Below are 26,743 nucleotides of genomic sequence, written 5' to 3' on the forward strand. Positions count from 1 at the left end.
CAGAGGAGTCACGACCCAGAGATTGAGAACCACTGCTCCTGGATCACGGCTTTAAGTTCTCCTAACTCCTCACTGGGATGTAAGATGTCTCCTCACGGGAGAGGGCTGCTAGCTCAGCTCCCCTCTCCAAGGCAAGGGTCACCTGACCACCAGGTGCTGTCATGGCTCTCAGCTTCCTTGTTCTCGTTCCTTTTTTAGCTACTTCCTTTACTACCTGTTCCCACCCCACCTTCCCACCAAGATTCAAGCAGGCAAGGCGGAGCATGGAGTGGCTGGACACAGCCCTGAGTTCTCAGCTCCATTTGGACTTGAGATAAGACACATCCTTCCTTAAACTTTAAATCATATTTTTATGTTTATTTGTGGCATATGTGAGAGTGAGCAGGTGGCCACAGGCCCCTGTTCCTGTGGAGGTCAGAGACACAGTTTCTGTGTGATTATTCGGATCTGGGCAGCAGGGAAACCAAAGAGCAGTCTCCACTTACAAACCTGCAAGGATGGGTTCTCACCTTCTTCCAGAGACAGGCCAGGAGTCCATACCTTTACCTGCTGAGCCATCTCGCGGGCGCCACCCCATATATATATACTATGAGTATATCTAATGTATTGTTTGGGATATACTTATGCTACAAAGTATATGTTGTTTTAATGAAGTTACAATTTCACTAGGTGTTTTTATTTTCACCGCTAACTGCAGTCCTGTAAGGGAAGGCCGTTGCCCACCGTCTTCCTTGCTCAATCTCCAGCCTCCACAATAACGGTGCTGATACAGCTGAATGCTTGGCTAGGTGGATTCCTTCAATCCTTCCCTCGTTTCCTCGGCCAACCCATTTATTTTAAGCCCCACTGGGTCCCTGAAAAACAACGATGAGCAGGCAGCGCAAAGGAGGAGGTAGTCGCCATCTGATTCAACAGTGGTGAATATGGTGCAGAACTCTGGGGGCTGTGAAGGGACAGAGGAGGAGTCCCTCAGTCCACCCAGGTCATCAGGCCTTTTATGGAGAAAGATGACCAAGACAAGTGGGACCCCCAGCCCTGTCAGAGAGCAGGGCAGGGGCCTGGGGCTCTGCAGGTGGCTGTGGAGGGAGTATCATCCAGCCACTGGGTGTCACTACCTACCAGCGGACTCCAGGTGATGCCAGGGTGGCTTTACTATACTCATCTTCCCCATGGGGAAACTGAGGGCAGGAAGGGATAGACTGGGAAGGGAAAGTGGAGCTTCGAGCTCACGTCTAAGAGACTCAGAAGGGAGCCCGCGCTCTTCTAGAAAAAGCTACTGTGCTGAGGCCCAGAGCCCCAAAAGGAGGACAAGGATCCTGGCTCTCAGAGGGGTAAAGGACTCTTTCTCCAAATGTGGTTGGCTCCCAGTGTAGCAGGAGACGTGAAAAGACAGCAGGAGGTTTTAGCGGGTCCCCAAAGGCAGCTTCTGTGCTTCTCATTTCTATCTAGGTTGGGACTTGAGGCCCCTTCTTGAGGCCTGTGGCCGGTTACTCCCATGGGTCCTGGAAAGGTCTTTGGTCTCCATGGTGACCACTTCCCACCATCCCCGAAATCTCATTGTGACCAGTATTAAGGGGATTAACTAGTCGGCAGCCCTCCCAGGGTCTTGGGTGCCAGAGAGGCAGCAGGAAGTGGTTCAAGGATGAGGAGGTTGCCCACCGTTTGTGACCCCATAGGACCAGGAAGAGGATGTCGGACGGGGGCCAGGGCTTTCCCCAGGACCCACCAGGTATGCTCCTGAGTCCACACCTGTCTAGAAGGAAGCTCAGGGTGGTGGGAGAGAGGCGAGGAACTCAGGGAGAAGTCCAGAATTCAGGGTATGTGGGAAACTTTAGCCCCAGCTCAGGAAGGCCGAAAGCCCTAATAGGAGATGGACATTTGATCAAAGTAGGGTTCAGAGCCCCTCAACAAGAGACGCTTAGGGGGTACTCCAAGGCTGATTAACCATGTAATCTTCATTTTTCAGTTGGGGAAACTGAGGCAGAAAGAGAGGAAAGTGAGTTGCTCAAAGTCAGTAACGTAAAACAGGTGACTAATTCAGAGGAGACCTCAAAGTAGCCTAAACCGAACACTGGTCAAAAAAGAAACTAACAAAGCCCCTGTCACACACCCTCTGTGCCCAGAAGCCTGAAGCAGCCTGTCTCACAGCCCCGCTTTCTTCCCTTCTTATTGCTTTCCTTTGCTGACATCCCCAGCCATAAAACCACTCAACTGAAGGCTGGCAGAGAGTTCTAGACAGGCTCCACAGTGCTAAGGGAATTGACCACAAAGCCCTGATCATGCCACCAAAGGGGCGGCTAGTCTCCGAGTTCCGATTCTGATGGCTTGTTCACCCTTTAGTCTCTCTGGGGATGTCCTGGAGATCCAGCAACCAGGAAGGAAAAGTAAGGCCCAGGGACTCCCCAGGAACTTAGTTGGTGGTGTGCTTGTCTACTGGGAATGAAGCTCTGGGTTCCATCCCCAGCACTGCGTAAACCAGATGGGATGGTGCACACCCGTAATCCCAGTACTCAGGAGGTACAGGCAGGAGGATGGGAAGTTCAAGGTCATTCTCCACTAGATACCAAGTTTAAGGCCAGACTAAGCTACCTGTATGAAACTGTGAGAAAATAAAAATCCGAGATTCAGCGCCCCAGGAGACTAAGTCTCCTTGGCCAAGGCTCGCCCTAATGGTGTCAGGTGACTGACAGACCACCACAGAAAGCGAGAAGAGCCCAGTGCGGAGCAGTGCAGGAGGCTGAGTGACAGACAGCACGGGATCTGTGCAAGCTCCAGGAAGACAAGGAAAAGTAAGAAACGGCCAGGATGGTGCAGAACCCGGGAGAGGTGGTGAGCAGAGTCCAGGGAAGCAAGGCTTCTCAGCAGGGGCCTTCTTATATCTGGATTTAAAGCCATAGCAATGTAGCAAGAACTAAAAACTTTAACAAATGAGGTAACATAGTAAATAATAACAACAACAACAACATGCACCTCCATGACAACAGGTATGCAGCCAAGATTGCGGTGCACGTCCTAGGAATTAGCTCCTGTCATTTCATCCTTGACCTGGAAGCCAATATGGTGTTGCCAATAATAACAGCAAAAGCCATTGGTACCTGGAATCGGAGCTGTCTGCAAACTGGAGACAGAGCCAGGTGTGGTGTAAACACCACCCATGAGTCAGCGTTCTGACTTTGTGAGCAGTTATCCCTGACCCACCTCACAGGTAGGGAAACTGAGCCTCACCATAGGTTTGAGTCATACATCGTCAAACCTGGACCCACATTAAAGCATTTCAAGCTCCCAGTGGCCCCACAGAAGTTCTGAATTATGGCTGCCCACCAGACTTCTCTGGGGATTTCCAACACCTAGCACCGTGTATGTGACGCCAGATTTTATCCCAAGAGTGTGGCTACATAGCTCAGGCTAGCGCCTTCCACTCACCAGGATGTAGCTCAGGTTGGCCCGGAATTTCTGAGCCTCTTGGGATTACAGGTATGTGCTGCCTTGCCTGCCTGACTACCCAACCCCAAGATTTGTCTGTCGGTTTGTGATAGGGCTTGGGAATCTTTGTTTCATCTTTCTTTTATTCTCCATGCAGTGCTGGAGATGGAACCCAGGGCCTGTCACATGCTAGACAGGCATGCCACCCCTGAGCACAATCCCTTCAAAACCAGGGTGGAAAACCCTTTTATAGTCTCAGGTGAGCCCCGCAGTGGTGGTACACGCCTTTAAACCCAGCACTTGGGAGGCAGGCAGATCTCCGAGTTCGAGGCCAGCCGGGTCTACAGAGCGAGTTCCAGGACAGCCAGGGCTACACAGAGAAACCCTGTCTCGAAACCAGAACAATCTCAGGTGTTCCATTTCATTATCTGGACTGAAATTCTGCAAGGTTTTCCAAAGTGAGAAACCAGGGCCAAGGAGAGCACTGGCCTTTTTCCTGAACCACAGACGGCTAAAAACAAAGCCGGGACCAGGCAGTCAATGACTTCATGGAACCTTTGTTCAAAGAAGTGGAAACCCCTCCTGATAAGTCAGGCCCTGGGGCTTTGGAACTAGGGCTTGGTTTCCACCCCTTACCCCATCCCCCACCTCAGCCCTCTTGCCTAGAACATTTGTGCAATGAACAGCCTGTACACAGTGATCCTGGCCTGTCTCAAAATTCCCAAATACTTACTTTACCCTGATAACCTGAGACAAATCCCCGGGACTCCCTCCGGACAGAAGTCAGGGGGATTAAGGGTGACTTCTGAATGGCAGAATCATTTCTCATGCCCCCCAAAACCACGACTTGGGCTATCAGAGGCTCCCCATCACCCCTTAGGCCCTACAAAGGTTAAGGTCACCTCACAGAACACAAACAGGACAGTGACACCCTCAGCCCACATGTCATAAGCCACCTGGCAGTAGGCAAACAGCCCACAGGAAACACCACCCACGGGACCCAATCCTGGCCTCTTTCCTGATCGTTGCTGACCATCCGCTTCTCAGACCTCCTAAACCTACCCCATCCGCATCTCCCACAGTGCACTGCTTTCTGCTCACAGCTGCTTCCCCGTCCTTATCCTGCCCGCCTTCCCTGGGTACTTACTATATCCGGGAAAGTCTTCTAAGGATGGGGTGGTTTGGGGACCAGGAATACAGGTTCCGGAGTGAGCATGAATTTGAGTCCTACATTTTATTTCCTATCAACTGTGTGAGCTTGGGCGCACGACTCAACGTCTCTGGGCCAGCTGCTTTACAAACCGCTGATAAAAACACCCCAGCCCCAGATCAGTGCGAGGATTCATGAACGAAGTCCCCTGATACAAATGTCCGCACATTGGCTCTGTGTGTCTTTGACACTATTTCGTCCTCATGGGAGAAAATTAAAATGTAGGCATTTTCTCAATTCAGAAGGGAAGAAACAGAAGCTAAAGGGTCTAGACAGTCAGGGAAGTGTTTTGGGTTCCGTGTCTTTTCTCTAGGGATCTGATGCTTCCAAAGATGAGATACAGTCAAAGCTAGGAGCTGCCTCTACTTCACACACCTGCTGCAGGGACTACTCACAGGCCTGCAGGACACAGATGACATCCCCTGACTTAGCCGCTGGTAGCTCTCAGAGATCGGTCAGCAGAGGGGAAGCCCCTTGCCCTTGATGTCCTTCAACACATCACTCACTCAGGCCCTAGGACACCCAGGCTATCAAAAACAGCCTGTTCTTAGAAAGATGCACCCCTTTCTTTCTCCGTTTCCCTATCTGCTGGGTCTGGGCCAGGGCTTTCTTGGCTGGAAAATGAACTGTTACCATCTCATCTGATGCCGGGTGGTGGTGGCACAGCCTTTAATCCCAGCCCTTGGGAGGCACAGGCAGATGGATCTCTGTGAGTTCAAGGCCAGTCCGGTCTACAGAGTGTGTTCCAGGACAGCCAGGGCTACACAGAGAAAACCTGTCTCAAAAAACCAAAACAAACCAAAGGATCTCATCTAAGAAGGCACCATCTGGCCCCCTCTGGGCTCCTGGGAACCCCAGGATCCAACTTGAAAGCCTCCTTTGCATTCCACTGAAGATTCCCTAGCTGGGACATTAGAACCAAAATCTGCTGCTTCACATCCCCCTTCGGGATGCTTCCCGCTGCCTTTATCTCCCTGTGGTAACAGAGCAAATATGCTCAGGCCCGGAGCCGGGGCACATGCACGCTGTTGACTCTTGAGCAAAGCCACCCCTCCGGAGGACGCAGCGGACGGAGGCTGTTGGAGGTGTGTGGAGAGGCCAGTGGCCTCTTGCATAACCTAGGAGGCCTCCTGCCCACCCCGGGCCTTTTCAGGGTTAGGGATGAGGCAAACCGCAAACTCATGCCCAGTTAATTTTTTAAAGCAAGACCAACAGACTCAGCAATGATTAGCAGACGGGTAAGTTCATCTTAATCACACTGAGGACAGAAAGTGAGGAAGAGGCCACTGGAGGCCCGGGGACGGGGCCCAGTTATCAGTTAACCACATAAGTGTAGTTTCCTTCTAAAACCACGGCCTTCAGCTCCCTCATCGTCCTCTTTGATATATTGTGGTCCCTGTGTGAGCCAGGGCACATCAGTCATTGAGTAGAAACAACATGCAGTCATCCACGGTCTGAGTTGGGAAGGCAATGGAGTCCCCTTTATTAAGACAGAATTCATTAGTCACCTCTAATTAGCCTAAAGCAAGTCCCTTCTCCCCTCTGGGCCTGTGGAGGGGCCCCAAGTCCCAACCTGCAGCAAGGTCTTCAGGGTCTCCGTCTGACCTCTGGGTGGCTTACAAGATGGTTTTTCCAGTCTGAAGTTCCAGGAAGTCTCAGCGAGACTGAGCCATGGTGGACAGAGCTCAGGCGCTCAAACAGGAACAGAAAGGCCCCCGAGGACACCTACCTGGCTTCAGTTGTTGACACCAACAAGAATTAGATTCCAGCTTCAGACAGAGGTGGTCCTCTCAGATAGGAGCAGAGATTCCTTGGTGGTGAGCTGGGGGCTTCAGGATGGCCTAGTAGGTCCCAGCTGCCTAGGGCTCCTACCCTCGGGTCTTGGGAGCTGCCAAAGGAAACGGCAAAGCCAGGCCAGTCTCAGGCCAGGTGGCTGCCTGGACTGGAGTTTGGTCAGCAGTTGGGGACCTATATTGTGAGATAGTTAGGACTTTGTCCACAAACTGGAATTTGAAATTTCAAAGGGGCGAAGCTGAAGGCCCTACCTACCCCAGAATAGAGATGGCTCTTGGCTTCTTGCCCCCACGACTTTTGTTCTTTGTCTTGATAAGTGCTAGCTTCCCCTGCCCTGCACCCCGGGTGGCAGGTGGGGGAGGAAGGAGAGGAGATAGAGGTGAGGTGAGCTCGGGAGAGGAGAAGCTAAGGCGCCAGGTGGCCCCAGGTGGCTGGATGTCTGTAGTGTGCCTCTAGACCTGCATGTGGTCAGAGACAGAGCCGTGGCTACTCAGGTTCAAGATAATGCCCCTGCTGTACTGCGATAGAAAAACCAGCTGGAGCCAGACCCAATCTCCAGGACACTGTAGCTATTCCAGGGCCCCCAGGAGTCAGGGGGCAACACAGACAGGGAGGCCCTTGAGCTCCATAGTCAGCTTTGATCCAAATGGCAGACTCCTCTGCTGTACGGGTCATGGCCCTTGGGCAAATGTATTTTTACCTTATTGAGTCTCATTTGGTCTTATACCGTGAGGACATTCTGGGCCTCAGGAAATGTGAGAAGACTTGGGTTCTTATCTTGAGGCCAGACACGTGCGTCCACAACATTTGCTGTCACCACAGTTTGCTCTAGGGGCTAAGGATGCTGCTCAGTCAGGAGAAGGCTAGCTAGCACAAGTGAAGAAGGGCTTCGGTCTGAAGCACTGTATGAACCAGCCATGGTAGCACACGCCTGCCACCCCAGCCCTCAGAAGACAGAAGTGGGGGGATGGGAAATTAAAGCCATGCCGGGCTACATAGACAGAGTGAGGGAGAAGGATATGATCCGTTATGGCAGGGCCTTTAACCTCCACTCACATCAGAGATGTGATCTCCCAGCTCAGCTCCTGGCCAGCAGCCACCTCTCTGGACCATCTTCTTTCCTGCTCACTCCCTGTCTCCAGCTACAAGGTGAAGAGGTTGGCCCTCCAGGCAAGCTTTGAATTCATCTTTTCCAGAGGCTGCCACTCCTTGAGCTGAGGCCTGGCAGCTCAACAAGAAAGGACAGAGGTGAAGAACAAGTCCCACACTGAAGGTATCCAGTCTGAAAAACCTAGGAGTTCCCCAGAGTAGGGGTTCTGAGTCCCAGTGGAGCCAGGAGTCCCCAACCATTGATGACAATCACTACTGTTGTACACTGTATCCCTGGGCGTCCATGAGGGAGGTTCCAGAATCCTCCTCAGATATCCAAATCCACACGTACTTGATAACAACACCTGATATCAATGACTGTTGCATTTGCATACGACCTCTACACAGCCCACCGTATTTTTCGCCATCTTCCGGCTGTGTGTGCCGCCTTGGGAGTGCTACATAACTAGTTTTTAGTTGTTAAGTTAAATTACTTAAAGGGTAATGACAAGAAAAAAAATATCCGTACAATGGTCAGGCAAGTGGGGCTTGCCTGTGTTCTAACCCCCAGGAGGCAGAGGCAGGGGGATGGCTTGCACCAAGGAGCTCAAGGGCAGGTTGGGTAACACAGTAGACTCCATATCAAATAAATAAATATCTCCTGTTTGTACATGTTGACATAGGTATACAGAAATAGTAATAGCAATGGTAATAATAATTTTGGTATTATGTGTCTTCGTGTTTGTGGTTTATTCAGTCACGTGCACATGTATGTATGGGATGTATATGCGTATGTGGTGTGTGTACGTGTGTGTGTGTCTGTACATGTGGAACGGACATCAGGTGTTTACTTCTGTCACTTCCCACTTTGTTTCTTGACAAGGACTCTCATTGAGCCTGGAGCTCACTGATTGGTTAGGCTGGCTGGACAGCAAGCCTTGGGAGCCTCCTGTGTCTGCCTCCTATTACTGAAATCAGAAACACGCAACACCATGCCCGGTTCCCCATGTGGGTGCCGGGGATCTGAACTCAGGTCCTCGGCTTGTACAACAGGCACTTTACCCACTGAGCCATCTCCCCAGAACCTTTTGGTTATTTTTAAATAAAAGATATTTAATTTGTGGGTAGAGAGAGAGGCGAGGTAGGGGTAGGGACAGAGATAGAGAGGTGCAGTGGGGGTGGGCACGATCTCGTCAAGGTCAGACGACTTTGCTTTAGGAGATGGTTCTCTCCTTCTGTGGGCTCCAGGAATCGAACTCAGGCCAGCAGTTTCGTGAGGTAAGCACCTCATAAACCACCTCTCCAGTCCTTTTGTTACTGCTGTTGATGAGACAAAGCCTCATATATTCCAGGCCGGTCTTAACGCCTCATCTCCTTCGCCTCTACCTTCCAAGTGCTGGGATGGCACACGTGTCCATGATGCCCGGCTCTGACACCCTTTTGCCCTAGGATTTCCCACCCAAAGTGTCAGTCCCTGAATACAGAACCTGTGCGTCAGAACTGACTTACACCCTGGTCACTTATTGCCCACAGTGGCCCACCTGCGGCAAGGACCCACTTCATTTTCCTGACGCCGAAAGCAAAGCTGACGGAAGCACAGTCTGAGGCCAGGGTTTTGATCCACGTGGGTTGGACTCCATGATCTATAGAAACAAAGAGCGGGGACAGCCGGGTGACTGACAGATCTCACTTAATCATCCCCAGACAACAGCAACAACAAACTTCACAGGTTAGGCCCGTTTTACAGAGACACTAGATTCAAAATAGCTCGTCCCTGACTCCAGGACGATATGGGTATGATCGCAAAGCTGGCCTACCTGGTGAAGGAAGGTGGCCGGGAGGGAATTACCCAGAATAAGCTGAAGGTAGAAGGAATTCTGAATGAGACAGTTATGCAGTTTATGATCGCTGGGTGGTTAGGTTGCTTACAGGGTGGGACACGGGTGTGGACTGTGTGTGCCATGGTTTGTATACCTAGCAGCTCTTCTCATGCGAGCTCCCTTGTCCTTTTGGTAGATCTCCGTCTCCACACAATGTGTCCCGGCCAACCCTAGTTGATCATAGACTGTATTTAATGGACCCTACATTGTCATCTATAAAAAGACCCATTGTTGGTTTGTTAACCCAATAAAATTCTGACTTGCTAACGATCACATTCCACTTGTAGAAAACGGGAATTGTGTCTCTTCCGGGCGACGAGTCACATGTAGGACGGACATGTTAAATGTCGTGGAATAGCTGTGGGTGGCCCTGTCACAGGTCTTCCCTTCCCTCCCAGCCCAGCCCTGCTCCCAAGATCTCTGCAACTAGTGTTGCCAAGTGGAACTGGAAAGGACCTGAAAGTGTCTGAAGTCAACATCAGGCCTTTTTAGGATCTCAAGGTGTGGGCTGCAGGTTCCGATCTTTCCTCCCCCCTTCAACCAAGAAGTGGAGGACAAGACAAGGACCTCCCCCGACTGTAACGAAAGGGAGAGTTGCCCAGAGAAGAGCCACCTTGAATAGTGACAGAAAATGTTTCTATTTGTTTCCGATCCTGTGAACATGTACGTGACAGGAACAGGGCGTGACAGGGATCAAACGCAGATCAGCAAGCATGCAAGGCTGACAGGTATAGCTTCTAAACGTAGGGCACTTCCCCCTCCCCTCCATCCTAATCTCTCTGCCTCACAACTGCCTCCCCCACTCTCTTCCACCATCTTGTCTCTAGGGACAAGATGAAAGGGGCATAACAAAGCCAAGCGGTACAGAAAGAAGGCTTCCAGCAGCTGCGCCAATGTGGTGCCAAGGCACATGTCCTCGCCCGCTCTCTAACTCACACACCCATTGCCTCGCTCACTTGCTCATTGGTCTACCCTTTTGCACACTCATGAATCTCGCTCATTCAATCAACTCAGACATTAATTACCTGGTCTCCTAGTCACTCTCTTTTCTGGCTCACACACTCGTTCCCTGCCTCTCATGCCTGCTCTGTGTTAGGACCGTGCCGTCTGAATGCCTCTTTCAAGCAGGCCCTGAAGCTTTCAGAGCTGCTGCCTTCACTCTCAGCCCTTAGTGACTCTCTCTCCCCAGCTAGTGTGGAAATCTGGAAAATGTCAGCAGAGGCGGTGGCAGCAGCGGCGGCGCCCGCCTTTGATCTCAGCATTGGGGAGGCAGAGGCAGGTGGATCTCTATGAGTTCAAAGCCAACCTGATCCACAGAGCAAGTTCCAGGACAGTCAGAGTTATTACACAGAGAAACCCTGTCTTGAAAAAAAAAAAAGGTCAGCAGAGAAGAACACACAGGGAGATTGCATAATTGTTCAAACCCAAAACAAAACAAGTACAAGGGAGCAGGTGCACCAAGCTCATAGTCAAACCCCATAAAGAATGTGGTCAATGAGATGAAAATGTAAAGAAAAAAGGCTTTAAAGGCTTAAAAAAAGGTGGGCTGGGGATGTAGGACTGAGAAACAGCTCAGCAGTTAAGAGCCTTGGCTGCTCTTCTAAAGGACTGGAGTTCAATTCCCAGCACCTACATGGTGGCTCGCAACTGTGTAACTCCAGTTCCTGCGGGGTCCAAACACCCTCTTCTGGCCTCCACGGGCACCAGGCATGCATGCATTGCACAGACATACATGTTGGCAAAACGTTTATACAGATCATCATTTTTAATCTAAAAACAGAAACTTAAAGCCTGGAACGAGTGTTGAGACATGCAGAGACATCCTGAGCTATCTCCCTGTGACTGTACAGGGGTACATCCATGAAGCTCACCCCAAAGGGAAGAGAGGGACAAGAGAAACAGGGAGGCAGAAAGGGGGCACAAAATGAGAAGAGGAGTTAGTTGGGCATGGTGGCACATTCCTCTTAATTTTGGCTCTTGGGAGGTGAAGCAGGAGTGTCAAGAATTTGAGCACTGCCTTGGCTACATAGCAGAAAATGATGGGTTGGGGATGAGGCACTGGCCTGCGTACCTTAACAGCTATTTTTAGGTCTCATGTAATGCCCAAGCGATCCCTTCAGATTGACTGTGGATTTGATCGAGAGGGAAACCAAGGCTTGGAAGGAGAACCCTTTACCTAGAAGTCATAGTTAGCAGATGGTAGGTGTCTGAGCGTAAGCTTAGGTCTGAGGGCCTGATTGTGCCTGGCTTGGGAAGGGTGGAGGCTGTGGAAGCATTCGGTGTGACAGGGGGCCATCCCTGGCGTCTGGTCCACCTGGAGCATCCGGGAGCTGTCAGGGATCAGGCAAGGGATTCATATGTGGGTCCAGGAGGCTCCTGGGGCAGGTGAGAACCCAGAAGGGAACACGAAGAGTCTTCTTCAGCAAGGATCCAAAAGGTCCAGGGTGGGTCTGGGGTCCAGATTCCCAGCTCAACGACCCTGGGACAGCTTTATCTCATTCACAGCACTAAGGATGGAAGTCAATGATTTGGGAAGTGGTTGGAGATAGACATGCCAGTGTCTAAGTGTGTCAGCTGGGATATCCAACTTGGAGGGATGTTGGCTTGGGGGCTGCTGAGGTAAGGGTTTGACAAATGTCAGCCCTGTCCAGTTCCTGCCTCGGAAGATTGATAACTGAATATTAATGACCTGGGGCCCAACAGTTGTAATTAGCACCCCAGGTGTCAGTCAGAAACCAACAAACAGCCAAATCCCCGTGGCTCCACCCAGCCTACCCAGCAACGGGGGTGATTAACCATTAACCCCCACCCCTCCCCACAGAGCCTCCACCCTCGGCAGAGGCTAGGCCAGGACGCCAGGCTGAGTCTCCCAGAGGACAGTTTGAAACAGAGGAAGGCAGAGAAGGGACCTGGGAGGAGGCAGGGAGAGGGCGGGGACGGGGGGCTGGGGCTCAGCCCAGGGGCTTGGGTGGCATCCTGGGCAGGGCAGGACAGGGGGCTGAGCCGTGGGTAGGGGAGAATGCGACTCTCTAAAACCCTCGTCGACATGGATATGGCCGACTACAGTGCCGCTCTGGACCCAGCCTATACCACCCTGGAGTTTGAAAATGTGCAGGTGTTGACCATGGCCAACGGTAGGTGGGGGCAGTTGTGCCCAGGTATGGAGTGAATCTTTGGCTCTGGACTTTGGGATGGGAGGAGAAATACAGAGAATTGTAGGTTGGTCCTATAGGCTCGTACAGGTATTGCCAGGTGAAGCAAGTGGACCCACGTACTGTGGCCAGAGGCATTCTGGGTGAGGGAGGCCTGCAGAGGTGGATTTCCAACAGAAACATTTCCCAGATCTTCCCTAGTTAGGTCCTGGGATCTCAGGCTGCCTTCCTCACCACGTTACAACACCAGGCCATGATGGTGAGCTTCCTCGGGGTGACTGCGGAAATCCCACCCGACATGGTCCATCTTCAGGCCCCTGGGCCTATGAGCAAGCAACAAAAGCCCTGTCCTGTTCCTAGAGATGGGGACAGGAGGCATAGCTATATTTCAGGGGAAAGTGGAGTTCAGGGGCGGCCGAGGGAGGGGAATTCTCAGGCTTCCTAGCTAGAAAAGCCGGCACAGCCGTGTGGTCTGCATGCATGGCCCTACGTGTCCATGTAAGTGTGTGGGTAGCGTGGCAAACACAAGAACACAGCAGCCAGTTTGTTCCCCCTTTAAGTTTGTGTCCTGGCTTCATCTGTCCGTGTTTGTTGAGTGGTCTGTGATTGTATCTCCAGGGGCGTCCGTTTTTCTTGCTTGCGTACCTGTGTGTATGTATAGTGTCTGTGAATCTGTGTCACGGGCCTATAACATGATTGTGAATGTGGACTGGTGGGCATACTCTGTGCTTCCTGCCTGGTGGCCCTGGGTGGCACTTTGCGTACGCGCATGTGCACACAGCCCCTGTGCTGCTGGGCAGCGTTCGCTGATGTACACAATTGTGTCGCTCCGTTGCATGGGGGTTTGTCGTTTTATTTTATTTTGAGGCAGAGTCTTTACGTAGCTCTGGTTGCTCTGAAACTCACTACATAGACCAGGCTGGCCTCAAAATCATAGAGATCCCACCACCTCTGCCTCACCAGTACTGGGATTAAAGGGTGCGCCACCATACTGGACTTGGTTTTCTTTTCGTTTTGCTTTGTTGATTTTATGTAGAGTATACGTTCCTGAGCTGGCCTGAAACTTAGAACATATTCCCAGACTGGCCTGGAACTTGGGATCCTATACTCCAGCCTCCCAAAATAGCATGGTTTTGTTGTGAGGGTCTTCATTATTGCTGTGTACCAGACACTGGGAGTCACATCAGCAGCCTGTGTGTTTGTCTCTGAGCCGATTCTGTTGTCAGTGTGTGTCGCTCCGGCTCAAACATCTGCTCCAATATCACTGAGAATATGTCTGGAGGGGGTGATGGTTTTCCTTTGCCAGGGAATGAGAAGGTAGACTTCCTGGCTGGGAGTGGGGGCAGAAGGGGGCTGGTAAGCTCCTGGATAGGAGGGAACCAGCTTCTAGACTAGCCCTGGAGAGAAGGCACTTGGCTGGGGCTGGCCTGCTACCACCTTTCATCCATGACTCTGACGCTATAAGGCTCAGCCTGGAAAGCTGTGCTCTCAATCTGCCTGGAAAGAAGAGGCATCGTGTGGGCTCTGTCCATGGTCAGTCCCCCAACTGCCTCCCCTAGTACCTCTTGCCCTGTATGGTGTGACCTTGGGCACACCACCTCCTCCTTTGTCTCTTGTGCAGTATAAAAATGTGTTCCTCCTTTACCCTAGCCTGTTGGCCAAAATCTTTCAGAAGGATGGATGCTTCCGAAGAGGTGCTCAGGGAGAAACGTACTAAAGTAGTGAATAAGTTGCTTCTGCCCTGAGATAGTATCATGTGACCCTCTCCGGGACAGTACATACTGTCACACTCCTGGCCACCACACAGGCCCTTCAGTCTGAACCTGCAGGCAAGCCCTTAAGTGTCTTGAGTACACATCAGTCACCCCCAGCTCTGGAAAAACTCTTCCTCCCCAGCCTCGGTTTCCTTATCTGTAAAATGGAGATGGTAGCACATAGTATAAATTATACAAGAGCTTCTTTTAGTGTTTGGTCTTGGCCCCAACACGTTTGTCCTCTAGGACTCTGTATACAATGGAAGGGGTCTATATGCCCTGCCGAAGTTCACAGAGGTCTGGAAGTTGGGGTTATAAGAGGTTGTCTTCCAAAGTCAATGGGCTTCATCCTGAGCTGATGGTTAGAAGGTTCTAAGGATAATGGCTCCTACCTTCCATCCTCAATTCAGAAACAGCAGAAGGGTCCTCACAGATACCCAGGCATGGGCAGCATGGCCAAACACAGCACATCACCCCATAAACCCTGCCCCTCTGCCTGGCAGCATTGTAAACGAAACTGGGCAAGTCCCTTTCCTCTCTGAGCCTCAGTCTTCTTAACTGGGCAATGGAAATAGCCTGCTGACCTCAGAGGAGATGACCCGGCTAATTATGCCCAACCCAGGCTGCGCAGCAAGAGGACACCTTGCCAATCTCTGCCCGAGTTGCGGGCTCAGCTCTCCCCGGGGGTCGAGGGAGGAGAGGCTGTGGGAGAAAGGGCACCGATGAAGCTTAACAATTATCCCTGCCTTGGGAATAATTCACCAGCTGCAGGGGGCTCCACTCTGGACATTCAGGAGTCCTAAGAAGGGTTCAGCCAGGAGCCAGCAGAAATGAGAAAGGGCTGCAAGACGCCTGCTGGGAGCGTTCTCTTCTGCAGAGAAGCACTTAGTTCTAGAACCTACTGAATGCCAAGCACTTCCGGCAGACTCACTGAACCTATAAACAGCTCGGGGAGATGACTATGCTCCATATGACAAGTGGGGGAGGCAACGACAAGAAATAACCCAGTGTGCTACAAGACCAAAAGGGATCCAATCCTATGCTGCGAGGCTGTGGGGTCTATGCTTTGGCACCCCACAGCCCTCTCCCATTTGCAATAGGCCATTCCCTTAGGAATCCAAGGTCATATGCAGTCTCTATGGAAAGGCCCCCTCGTGTGTGTGTGTGTGTGTGTGTGTGTGTGTGTGTGTGTGTGTGTGTGTTGTGAACACGCCTGCACTTTTGTTTTGGGAGAATTATTATAGAGTTTATCATCTCCTAAGGGTGATTTTTATTTTTTCGGGACAATGTCTCAAGTAGCCCAGACTAAACTCGAACTTATTATATCGCCGAGTTATTATTATGAACTCTTGATCCTCCTGTTTTTACATCTCCAGTGAAGAGATTTCCTAAAGAATTGATCTGTGATGGAAGATTTGCCTTTAGATAAAGAGAGACCTGTTGACTTTTTTTTTCCTCTTTAATCTAAAACCAACCAAACCAGTTTAACTGATTCCTTTTATAGTTGGGGAAATTGAGGCTAGGAAAAGAAGCTGGTCCAAGACCAGAAGTTAGCTAGGGGTAGTACTGGTACAAATGCCCAGAATTCTTGGCACACAAACTGAAACCTCCTTTGCCAGAGGTCTTGAGTGCCCTCCTCCACTCTTACGGGGCGATAGCTTCTAATCTGTGGTAAAGATGACTCCACATCCACCCAGACCCTTGTCAGCACCCAGCCAGAGGCAAAGGATGCTCTCCAGGTATACCTTTCCCCTCCTTGGAAGGGTTCGCAGAGTCTGAGGCTAAACTCAGGTTCCCCTGTTCTGTTTCTCCTGATGAGGAAGAGGCTGGGGGAGTCGCTGGCCCTTCCGAACTCCCAACCGGGAGTCTATAAGTGGCTACATGGTAGTCAAGTTTCACTCCTTCCTGAGGAAGCTCTGTGGAGAGTGAGTCCTTGCAGGTGCCCAGGAGAGCAGCCGTACAGGCGGTTCTGGTTTACAGACTGGAAACTGAGACCCCCAAAACCAAGTGACTCTGAGAGCAGAAGGATGGAGCCGGCATAACCCCCCAGCTCTGGAGAGCCCACTCGAAGTCTCAGGCTCTCCCCCCACTTCACTCTCTGTCCCCCTTTGGTTCTCACTCACTCTCTGTTGGTGTAGACACATCCCCATCTGAAGGCGCCAACCTCAACTCATCCAACAGTTTGGGCGTCAGTGCGCTCTGTGCCATCTGTGGAGACCGGGCCACAGGCAAACACTACGGAGCCTCGAGCTGTGACGGCTGCAAGGGATTCTTCAGGAGAAGCGTGAGGAAGAACCACATGTACTCCTGCAGGTGAGCAGCCGGCTGAGGCCTCGACTTACTCAGCTGAGATATGGGTGTGTTGGGATTCATGCCCTCCAGGGTCCCTCTTGAGGCACCTGCCCTTCCAGACCTTCCAGATGGTCTGTTTTCTTAGCATCTGTGCATCTGGGTGGGAGCAGCAACGTTAGCAATCGCCTATCAATCATAGAGAAGATAGGACCGGCCCTCCAACCTGCTGTTTTTTCTAGGTTCCAACAAGTCATTGGCCCTAAGCCTTTCCACTTATCCCTGGGGTTCCCCCAAGATTCTGAAAACTCCCTCTTTCAAAGGCATCTCTCATTTTGGATAGCAACAGTAAAATATTAGCAGTGGTTGCCTGAGCATCCGCTGTCCCATGCCAAGCCTGTAATATCTCATTGTCACCTGTCAATGCCCTTCTGAGGTGGTCACAATTATTATCCTCATTTTGTAGATGAGGAACCTATGTCTTAGATAGCTAGAAGTTTAGCTGAGGTCATTCAACTTAAATGAGTGGTGGAGTCCATGTTGAAACTCATATCCTCCCCATAACCTTGCCTTTCCCTTTTGTGAGCCAACTGTTGACTCTAAGCCTTAGCCAGCAGCCTGCTATGGGCTATGCACTCTCATAGAATGTGGTGAAAATATCTATGCCTCTGGTATCCAAGAGACTAAAGTTTCCAACTCAACTCTGCTGGACTTCAGTTTCCTACGTTGAGTGGGACTTTCAGACAGTCACAGACCCCTCTGGCATCTGATGGGTTAACATTAGAACTCATGGGGTGCACAGATGGAGCAAGGAGGGAGCTGGGTCAGGGTCAGAAGAAGCTGGGGTCCTCGTTCTGCCCTAAGAGGGGGAGCCTGCATCTTTTCCATCCCACCATCCGGCGCCCTCTCCAGGTTTAGTCGGCAGTGCGTAGTGGACAAAGACAAGAGGAACCAGTGCCGCTACTGCAGACTCAAGAAGTGCTTCCGGGCTGGCATGAAGAAGGAAGGTGAGCCTCCCTCCGCACTCCCTACACCCTGCCCCACCTGCACCCCGGCTCCAACCAACCGGGCATTTACAGCTCCAGCCGTCCTTTATGGCTCTGTGACAGGCCCTGGGATGACTGGCTAATGGCTGAGAGGAGGGAGGGCCTGGAGATCTGACCACAGGGAGTGGCTGGGCTTGGTCTTGAGAAAGATTCAGAGATAAAGCTCCCACTCACTCACTTCAGCTCCCAGCAACTGCCACTGAGGCCTTCCTGTGCCACCATGAGGCGGCTAAGATGGGCGCGTTCTCTAATGGATACCGCGAGCAGTAGGAAAAGCACCACACGGCAAACACCCAATCGCTGACTACCAAGACTTCATAAATACGACCAGAGGACCCTACTCTGGGCATCCTGTCCAAGGACAAGCACCCCAGTTTCCTTAGTTCTCATTCCTAGATGTCAGGCAATCTCTAGATTTTTCTCTTCCAAACAGTGGGATGAGGTCCCACACCAAGCCAACTCCAGCCGTCAGACAGGAACTGGCTCTTCCTCCAATGACTCTTCCTCTTTCTTTCCTGTGACAGTTCTGGGAGGCTGGAATGAACACTGTCCCCCTTTCACAGCAGAGGGAACTGAGGACCACAGCTGTTAGCCACCTTGCTGAAGTCCCCATGGCAGTTACTGGAAGAGCAGAGGCCCCAACCCCAGGCTCATGTTGTTGGGACACCTCAGTGCTGCCTACACTGTGCCCCACACTGTTCCCTACACTGTTCCCTACACTGTGCCCTACACTGTTCCCTACACTGTGCCCTACACTGTTCCCTACACTGTTCCCTACACTGTGCCCCACACTGTGCCCCACACTGTGCCCCACATGGTGCCTGCCAGGCCTCATTTGCACATTGTTTTCAGTGGCCAGTGCTGTAGCATGGTAGTAGAGCCAATGCCTGGTAAACATGCAGGGCTCTGGGCCAGCCCCAGCATACAGGAGAGAGAGAGAGAGAGAGAGAGAGAGAGAGAGAGAGAGAGAGAGAGAGAGAGGAAATAAAAAAAAGAACTATTTTCCTCTTAAGCTCACAAATAAAAAAAAAGTCTTTAAACATTTTTCTAAATAACTTGAGTTCATTTTCAAATCCCTTCCCTTCTCTCAACTCACTTTTCCCAGCTGACATTTACTTCCAGCCCACACCGTGTTCTTCTGGCCAGACCCTCAGTCTAGCTCTATGAGAACACACACACACGCACGTGCACACACGTGCACACACATACACACACACGCACGTGCACACACGTGCACACACGTGCACACACATGCACACTCACATGTGCACACACACGCACACACACGTGCACACACATGCATGCACACACGCACACACACGTGCACACACATATATACACACACGCATGCACACACACGTGCACACACACACGTGCACACACATATACACACACACGTGCACACACATACACACACGCGCACACACGTGCACACACATACACGCACGCACACACGTGCACACACATATACACACACGCGCATGCACACACACACGCACGCACACACGTGCACACACATACACATACACGCACGCTCACACGTGCACACACATATACACACACACGTATGCACACACACGCACGCACACACGTGCACACACATATACACACGCGCACACACGCACGCACACACACACGTGCATACACGCATGCACACACACACACACACACATATCCCAGGATCCAGTCCACACTGGACTGAGTGAGACAGAAGGCAGACTGAGCATGACAGCCCCCCTTCCCAGCCTCTGCTCTCCCGTTCCGAGATTCTTCTGATTGCCTGTCCCTCAAAGGGTCCTTGCAGGTCCTCAGCACAAATTCAGGAGTTTTGCTGGAAAATTAGAGCCCAAGTGTATGCACACCGTACGCTGGCAGACCTCTGCTTCTCTGACATGGGAGTGGGGGCTTTTAGGGCCCCATGGGCATGTTGCTCCCTGGCTCGCCTCATCTTCTCATTGAGGACTGCTTTGTAAATCGGCTGCGGCGCATGTGTGAATGTTGGAGACCAGATGAACGACTAAGGACCGCATGTTCTTCAGTCCTGATAACTGGCGATTCCGTATTCCCAAGCACAAGTGCCCATAGGGCATTGCGTCTGAGAATGCTTCTCTCCTATAGAATGGTCGGTGCGTGGGAGAAAGGCAGGCAGTCCAATGGGGCAGGTGGCTAGCTAGTAAGTCTGCCTGCGGTCATGTGCCATGTGTCTTTTGTTAAACAGTTTCTGGGGGGGACTGAGGGAGACTTTCAGCCCCTCTGGGCTCTACTTGTCCCAGGCATCCACAGAGCAGAGTCATCCTAGATTCCAGCTCCTGGGAGAAGAGCAATCCCACCCCATCCAGTCTTAGCTCACTCAGCCTTGAATTGAACTGTTTGCTTCTTGGGCTGGGAAATAACTAACCCTTCTGCCAGGAGGACAGGAGAGCCACTGAGTCACTGACAGAGAGTGTTACAGCCAGTAAATGCTCCTGTTGAGTGCCTGCATGTGTGTGTGTGTGTGTGTATACATACACACACCTGCATTATTGAGGGATTGTGAGCAAAGCATTCTGGGCCACCGTGGGCAAGCTCTAGGAAGGCTATTGCTCATTCTGCCCAAGTCTTAGCAGTCCCAGAACCTTTCCTTGGCTTGATGGAAAGATCCCAAAGCCACTGACCGGGTGTCTAGACACATCTTTTCGCTTATTTTCCTGTCAACCTCTCCTGCACATGGACTTAGGGACTGACACCCTAAAGTTCTCGAGGACCAGCAAGGGAGCTGGAAACAGGGCTTCCAGAGCAGCTAAGGATAGTAAAGAAAGATCTACCTGACTCTCAGGTAGGGAAACTGAGGCAAGAGAGGTGATACAATGGGCCGGGATGGGGCGAGAATTAAGACCAAAGATAGTGAGAATGAAGCCTTCACGCGCTCTGGGTTGAAATTGGGAAAGATCCGTTTAGGGTGGCGGGTTCTGTTCTTGGTGACTGAAACCTCCTGGCATAGCAGAGAAGAGCTTTAGATCTCACAGGCCCAGGAGTCCTGCCTGGGCACAGGTTATGCCACAAAGCCCACAAGAGGCTTCCCTGGAGGGCAGAGACTGTGGGTGGGGGAGCCTAGGGAGTGTTCGTGAACAAGCAAATGGTGGAAAATTCTGTCCTGCGGAGAGGGACGGAGAGGGACGCCTGCCCGACCTTGGCTCTTGGTCCCAGGACAAAAGGGCCCAGCCTCTGGCAGCAGAAAGCGTGGCCAGAGACAGGCCAAGAAGTACAGAAGAGCATGGCCCACCCTGTAAGATCTTCCTCACAAGCCCAGCTCAGCCCCCAGGGCCGACCCAGGGTTCTCTAGGAAGACAGGCTCAAGTCCTCTCCACCCCATCCTGTCGGTTAATATTCAATGGAAGTTACATTAGGTCCCCGACCCCGCTAATACTGCGCAAACATTAGGAAAACATCATTCCGTGACTGAGCTCGCTTGGGTGCTGATAAGGCCAGGCCAACCTTGAGGAGCTCTCTGTACAGCTGCTGACAGCAGTCTTTCATTCCGCCCGCCTCCCCACAGCGCCCAGTGGGGGCAGGCGACAGGGCAGGCTGGGTTGCCAGGGAGGGTGTGGCAGGCTGGTACAATCAGTGTAGTGGGGGAACTTGTCCACCTCAGGGTCTCGGTCCTACGCCGCCTGACTTCTCTGTTTCTGGGTTTTGGCGGCAAGGTCTCGCTTTTTTCTTTCCTTTTCTTTTTTATATTCATTACGATTATTATTATTGTGTGTATGTGGGTGTGGGTGTGTGCACTCGAGCATGTAAGTGCACTTGCACTCGAAGGCACACTCAGAAGGCAGAAGAGGGCGTTAGATCTTCTGATGCTGGACTTACAGGTGGTTGTGAGCTACACGGTGTGGGTGCTGGGAACCAAACTTTCATCTTCTGGAAGCGTGATACGTTCTCTCATCAACTAAGCCTTCTTTCCAGACCCCGTCGGCACTCCAAGCTGGCATATCCTCCTGCCTCAGCTTCCCAAATGCTGGGATTACAGGCATGAACCACTATGCCCGACTCTAGATTTCAGCATTCTGAAATCCAGAAGTTGAAGAGGGGAATGTGAGTGTCCCTTGAAGTCACGTGCTGTCTCTGACATTACTTCTTCACTCCACAAATATTTACTGCATTCCCACTGCGTCGGGGTGTGCTTTAGGGGCCAGGGGGACAGTGAGCAAGAGGGAGGAAGGTCTGACTTCTGGAGCTTTGGAGCTAGATAATAAAGAATTCAGCAAAGCATGCCACAATAGATAGGGAAATTGAAACAGGAAAAGAGGGCAGAGTTTGGGGCATAACACAGTGTCAGAGGAGGCTGAAAAGGCACCTGTGGTGACTTTTGTTGTGGTTTTGTTTTGTTTCTTGTGGCCTGTCTGGATATCTAGACATAGGGAAGGGCAGGTGTTGGGGACAGATCGAGTGACGGGGGGATGGGGGGGTGGGCATCCAAAGGAGCTGGGATGAGATACTGAGACAGCCATTCTAAGCAGAACGTGATAGGAGACCTGGGTGTGTTCAGAGGAATCCCTGAGAGCAGCCCAGCCCCAAAATGGAAAGCCAGCTGCTTCGGTTCTCAGGACCTCTAGGAGGACCTGGTCCAGCCGAGGGGAGAGTGGTATGACAGCCTTCACACAGAAGGTCCCCGAGCGCCAGAGTGTATGGGGGTTGTCTGCGTACAGGACAGACACTGCCTGCCAATTTCTAAGATGGAAGACAGGCAGGGAGTTGAGGGGAAGGAGCTTCGGAGAGATGCGGAAGCAGAGGCCCCAGAGAGTCACAGAGAGAACGCTCTGTAGCCTCATCCTCACTCCTTCCGCAACGAGGCCCCTCAGACTCCAGAAAACAGGCGGAGAGGGTGACTGACACCTTAGGCCTGTACTGAGTTGACTGGGGTGGATGGTGGGCTGGAGGACTAAGAGACGCCTTCGGTCCTTGCCTTCTAGAGAGTTCCTGGTATGGGGAGGAAAGAGATTGCTTTCTCCCTCATCCTCCCAGGTTAGTCTAGAGAGCAGGATTCCTCCCAGCAGACAGTCCACTAGGGCAGCCGGGCCTCCAGGTCCCAACCCAGGACTTCTGTCTGTCACTCAGGAATCTCAGGGCCATCCCTGTGTCACCAGGAGGAAAGGGTTGATCATTTGGAAGGGAAGGGGCCAACCAACTTGCAAGCAGGGGTCGTGATTCCGGGATGGTGGCAGATTCTTGCCGCACTACTCAGACTGGTCTGTCCTTCTCTGAGTTTTCACTAACCTGCCCCTCATGGCACTCTGTCATTCCTCCAGTCTTCAGTATACAGGGCAGGGGGAAGCTTTGGTGCCTGGGGAGCTTTGCAAACAGAGTTAGAAAATCCCACACATGACAGGCAAAAATGACTCAGTGGGACGTCAGACACCAAGCCTGACAATAACCTGATTTGACCATTCCTGGGAACCACGTGGTAGAAGGAAAGAACCAACTCCTACAATTTGTCCTGTGATTTCCACACATACACCATGGCACATGTATGCACACACACACACACACACACACACACACACACACACACACACTCGGTATACGTCCACCTGCAGCACGCTGGCAGCCCCAGTCCAGGTTGAAGCCTCTCCTTCCATATCGCCCAACTCCTTACCGGTTGTGGGACGCCCCCCTCCCTCAGGGCTCCTTCTTACCTCTCTCTGCCCTTCTCATAGCTGTCCAAAATGAGCGGGACCGAATCAGCACGCGGAGGTCAAGCTACGAGGACAGCAGCCTGCCTTCCATTAATGCGCTCCTGCAGGCAGAGGTCCTGTCTCAGCAGGTACTGAGGGACCCTCTCACCTCCCTGGGCTCCCTCTCAGGGGGAGCTCACTTCTTCCACTCAGCCTCCTCCCACCAGACCCTGGAGCCTCACACAAAAAGGGCCACAGATACCGTGGAAGGAAGCCCAAACCCAATGCCACACACAGCTTTTGTAACAGATAGAACTCAAACCTAGGTCTGGCATCGGGGGGGTCTGTCTAGTTCATCACAGTGGCTGTGTTCACAGGCCACACAAACTGCTCTCCTTGAGGGCTCAAGAGCAGTCCTACCAAAAAGCAGTAGCAATTGGGCTCAGTCACCCTCTGGCATGACCTCAGACAAGTCACAGCACCTCTCTGGGCCAAGGTGACTTCATATATGGGATAAAGATGATGCCCTTTTACACCCAAGGGAGGAGCTAGATGAGACGGGAGCAGGGCAGGGTGCAGATGGCCGTCCCAATGGAGTGCTCCCTGCTTCTGAGTCCTCCCTGTCCCTCTGCTCAGAGCTGCTTACTGACCCGGCAGTCCAGGCAGAGCTGCCACCAGACAGGGGACTTCCTAGGGAAGTTCAGGGAAACCCCGCTTTCCCCAGCATTCCCTTGTGTCCCACAGATCACGTCTCCCATCTCTGGGATCAATGGTGACATTCGGGCAAAGAAGATCGCCAATATTACGGACGTGTGCGAGTCCATGAAAGAACAGCTGCTGGTTCTGGTGGAGTGGGCCAAGTACATCCCAGCCTTCTGTGAGCTCCTTCTGGATGACCAGGTAAGGGCACATGTGCTGGGAGCAGAGGTGGACACTGGCCATCAGGGCCCAGCTGACCTACCCAAGACATAGCCTTGGGCTGATTTGATTTTACTCAATGAAACGCATATGGCTCACGTGCTCCCAGAACTGTCTAAGTCAATCTACAAATATTGACTCAGTCTCCCTAAGGACTATGAAGCAGGAATGTTTCCCATCTTCCAGGTGAGGAAACCAGGGCACAAAGAGGTTAAGTAAATCACTCAAGGTAACACAGCCAATAACCTGCATCACTGGGATTAGAACCAGCCAGAAATGCTCCAAAGTCCAGACTCTTAACCACCGCATCATTCAGCATTCTTGGAGGTGTTGACAGGAACCTAAAACCGGGAATCAGGAAATTTGACTTAAGCTCTGGTTTTAAGACCAGTTACCTGAGTGATTTGGGGCAAATTACTTTACTCCAAGATCCAGAGTTCTTATCTACCAAGTGGAAGTTATCTCTGAAGAGCATTGTCAGAATTGGGGCCATTCTTGTTTGAAAAGTCCAGGCTGGTGCAACAGCACCTCAGCTGAACCTCCCCTGCCTGCCCTAGTATTATGTCTCTTGCTTTCCCCCAAGATGGTTTGTCAGCATTTGGTATTCCAAGACAACTTCTCTGGACTCCCAAAACGGGGCCAGGGAAGGGAAGTGCCAGGGTAGCAGGGCTGTGTGCGTCTTTGGATGGGTGAGTTTCTGAAATGTCTCGTCCAATGGCTCCCAATACACACACTCCTTGGCCTCCACAGACATCTTCCCTGCCTGGGCAAGGAGAAAGAATCAGTCGCCTTCCCAGCACTGAAAGCCCCAGTTCTTTGCCCACAAGTTTGATATTGCAGCATCTTGTGTCTTGTTATTTGTTTGGGGATTGTTCTCTTGCTTGAGACAAGGTCTTACCATGTAGCCCAGGCTGGCCTGGAACTCACTCTGCATCAGGCTGTCCTCAAATGCACAGAGAGCCGCCTGCCTCTGTCTCCCAATTGTTGGGATTAAAGACGTGCAGCGCCACGCCTGGCTGCATACAGTCTTAATGCCTCAGAGAAGTTACACAGGCCCACAGCTGTTTCTCTCTGCAGAAACTGCTCTGCCTCTTTAAACACCTATAAGAAAGGCATGGGGCAGCTGGGTGGTGGTGGCACATGCATGCGTTTAATCCCAGCACTTGGGAGGCAGAGGCAGGCAGATCGCTGTGAGTAGCCTGGTCTACAGAGTGAGTTCCAGGATAGATTCCAAAGCTACACAGAGAAACCCTGTCTCAGAAAAAAAAAGAAAGAAAAAGAAAAGAAGAAAGAAAGGAAGGAAAAAAGGAAGGAAGGAAGGAAGAAAGAAAGAAAGGAAGGAAAAAAGGAAGGAAGGAAGGAAGGAAGGAAGGAAGGAAGGAAGGAAGGAAGGAAGAAAGAAAGAAAGAAAGAAAGAAAGAAAGAAAGAAAGAAAGAAAGAAAGAAAGCCAGCCAGCCATAGGGCACTCTAGGTCAACAACACTGGCCTGGCTGCTCCTTAGCCTTCTGCTGGGTCTGGACCCTAGAGACATCCCTCTTTTGGAGAACTGACAGTCAGGGATCATGTCCAAGCTGTCCCTGACTTCTCCCACTCCTCCTCGTGCTTCAGCCTGTCCCTCTGCTGGAGAGCCTGAATTAATGTTTAATCCCCTCTGTTCCTTCCCAGGAACTTAGCAGGACAACAAGATACCCCCAAGCTGAGCAATTGTTAACCTCTATTTCCCACCCAAACCTCCCTGGCTGGGGCTCAGAGCATTCTCTGAGGGCAGTGATGGGTGGCCAGTCACACGGGCCAATCATTAATGCCCCCTTGCCTGCCCACACCGCACCTCAGCTGTCATGTCTGAGGGTTGGACCTGGGAACCTATGCATGGTACATAAGGAGATCATATTGCCTACCATGGCTGAGGCTACCTATGAGATTTGGGGACATGGCCTTCCAAGGGACCCGCATTTCCATTGTTCCAGGGACCATCATCTTGTTACACCTGGGTAGCCAATTCCTGGATCTAGAAGGCCAAGTCTGACAGGATAAGGGAACTAAGGAGAGGGACTTAAAGCCCAGAGCACATCAGCCCACCATGCTGGGATTTGACTCAGTCTTGCGTTCTGCGCTCTGAGAGCCACAGAACTAATGGTTGAGAGCACCACCACAGTGCCTCCTGGGTAGAGTATGCTCAGCGATTAACATCTTCTGTATCCCTTCCTATTGTTCACAGAAAATAGAGTCTCACCTCCAAGTTTCCCATTTCTTCCCACTTTGGGTTTCTCTCCTAGACTCCAGGCATGGTGAAGTGGAAAGGGGTCATAGCAGGTGGGCTCAGGAGGAACCGGAACCGGGAGGAAGTCAGGGTGCCGGCTCAGGCATTCATCCCCTCTCCATTCTTTCCTTCACTTGTTTCAGAACAGATCTGTGTGTCTGCTGTGTTCTGCAGACTCTCTAGGCTGAAGAGGCTTACTGTGCGTTCCCATGGCCGCGGCCTCTCTTGTCTCACTGCTCTGAGCTCCTTTCCTTCTCCCTCCCTCTCTCCTGCTCC

General features: G+C 51.7%; 1 protein-coding gene across 3 annotated transcripts in view; it reads left to right on the forward strand.

Moving 5' to 3' along the window:
- Hnf4a (hepatocyte nuclear factor 4 alpha) overlaps nt 1-26,743 on the forward strand; it is a 64,276-nt gene that overhangs the window by 26,436 nt on the left and 11,097 nt on the right. For 2 of the 3 annotated variants that reach the window (XM_075962971.1, XM_075962972.1), the window contains exons 1-5: nt 12,292-12,530; nt 16,441-16,615; nt 17,504-17,598; nt 23,331-23,437; nt 24,033-24,188. In XM_075962971.1, coding sequence (XP_075819086.1) covers nt 12,416-12,530; nt 16,441-16,615; nt 17,504-17,598; nt 23,331-23,437; nt 24,033-24,188 — 648 coding nt within the window. In that variant the 5' untranslated portion in view covers nt 12,292-12,415. Of the gene's footprint in view, nt 1-12,291; nt 12,531-16,440; nt 16,616-17,503; nt 17,599-23,330; nt 23,438-24,032; nt 24,189-26,743 lie in introns of those variants that run through there. The other variant, XM_075962973.1, reaches the window with a different exon arrangement.

Source organism: Microtus pennsylvanicus, chromosome 2 (assembly GCF_037038515.1).
Source record: "Microtus pennsylvanicus isolate mMicPen1 chromosome 2, mMicPen1.hap1, whole genome shotgun sequence".
Taxonomy (NCBI): Eukaryota; Metazoa; Chordata; class Mammalia; order Rodentia; family Cricetidae; genus Microtus; species Microtus pennsylvanicus.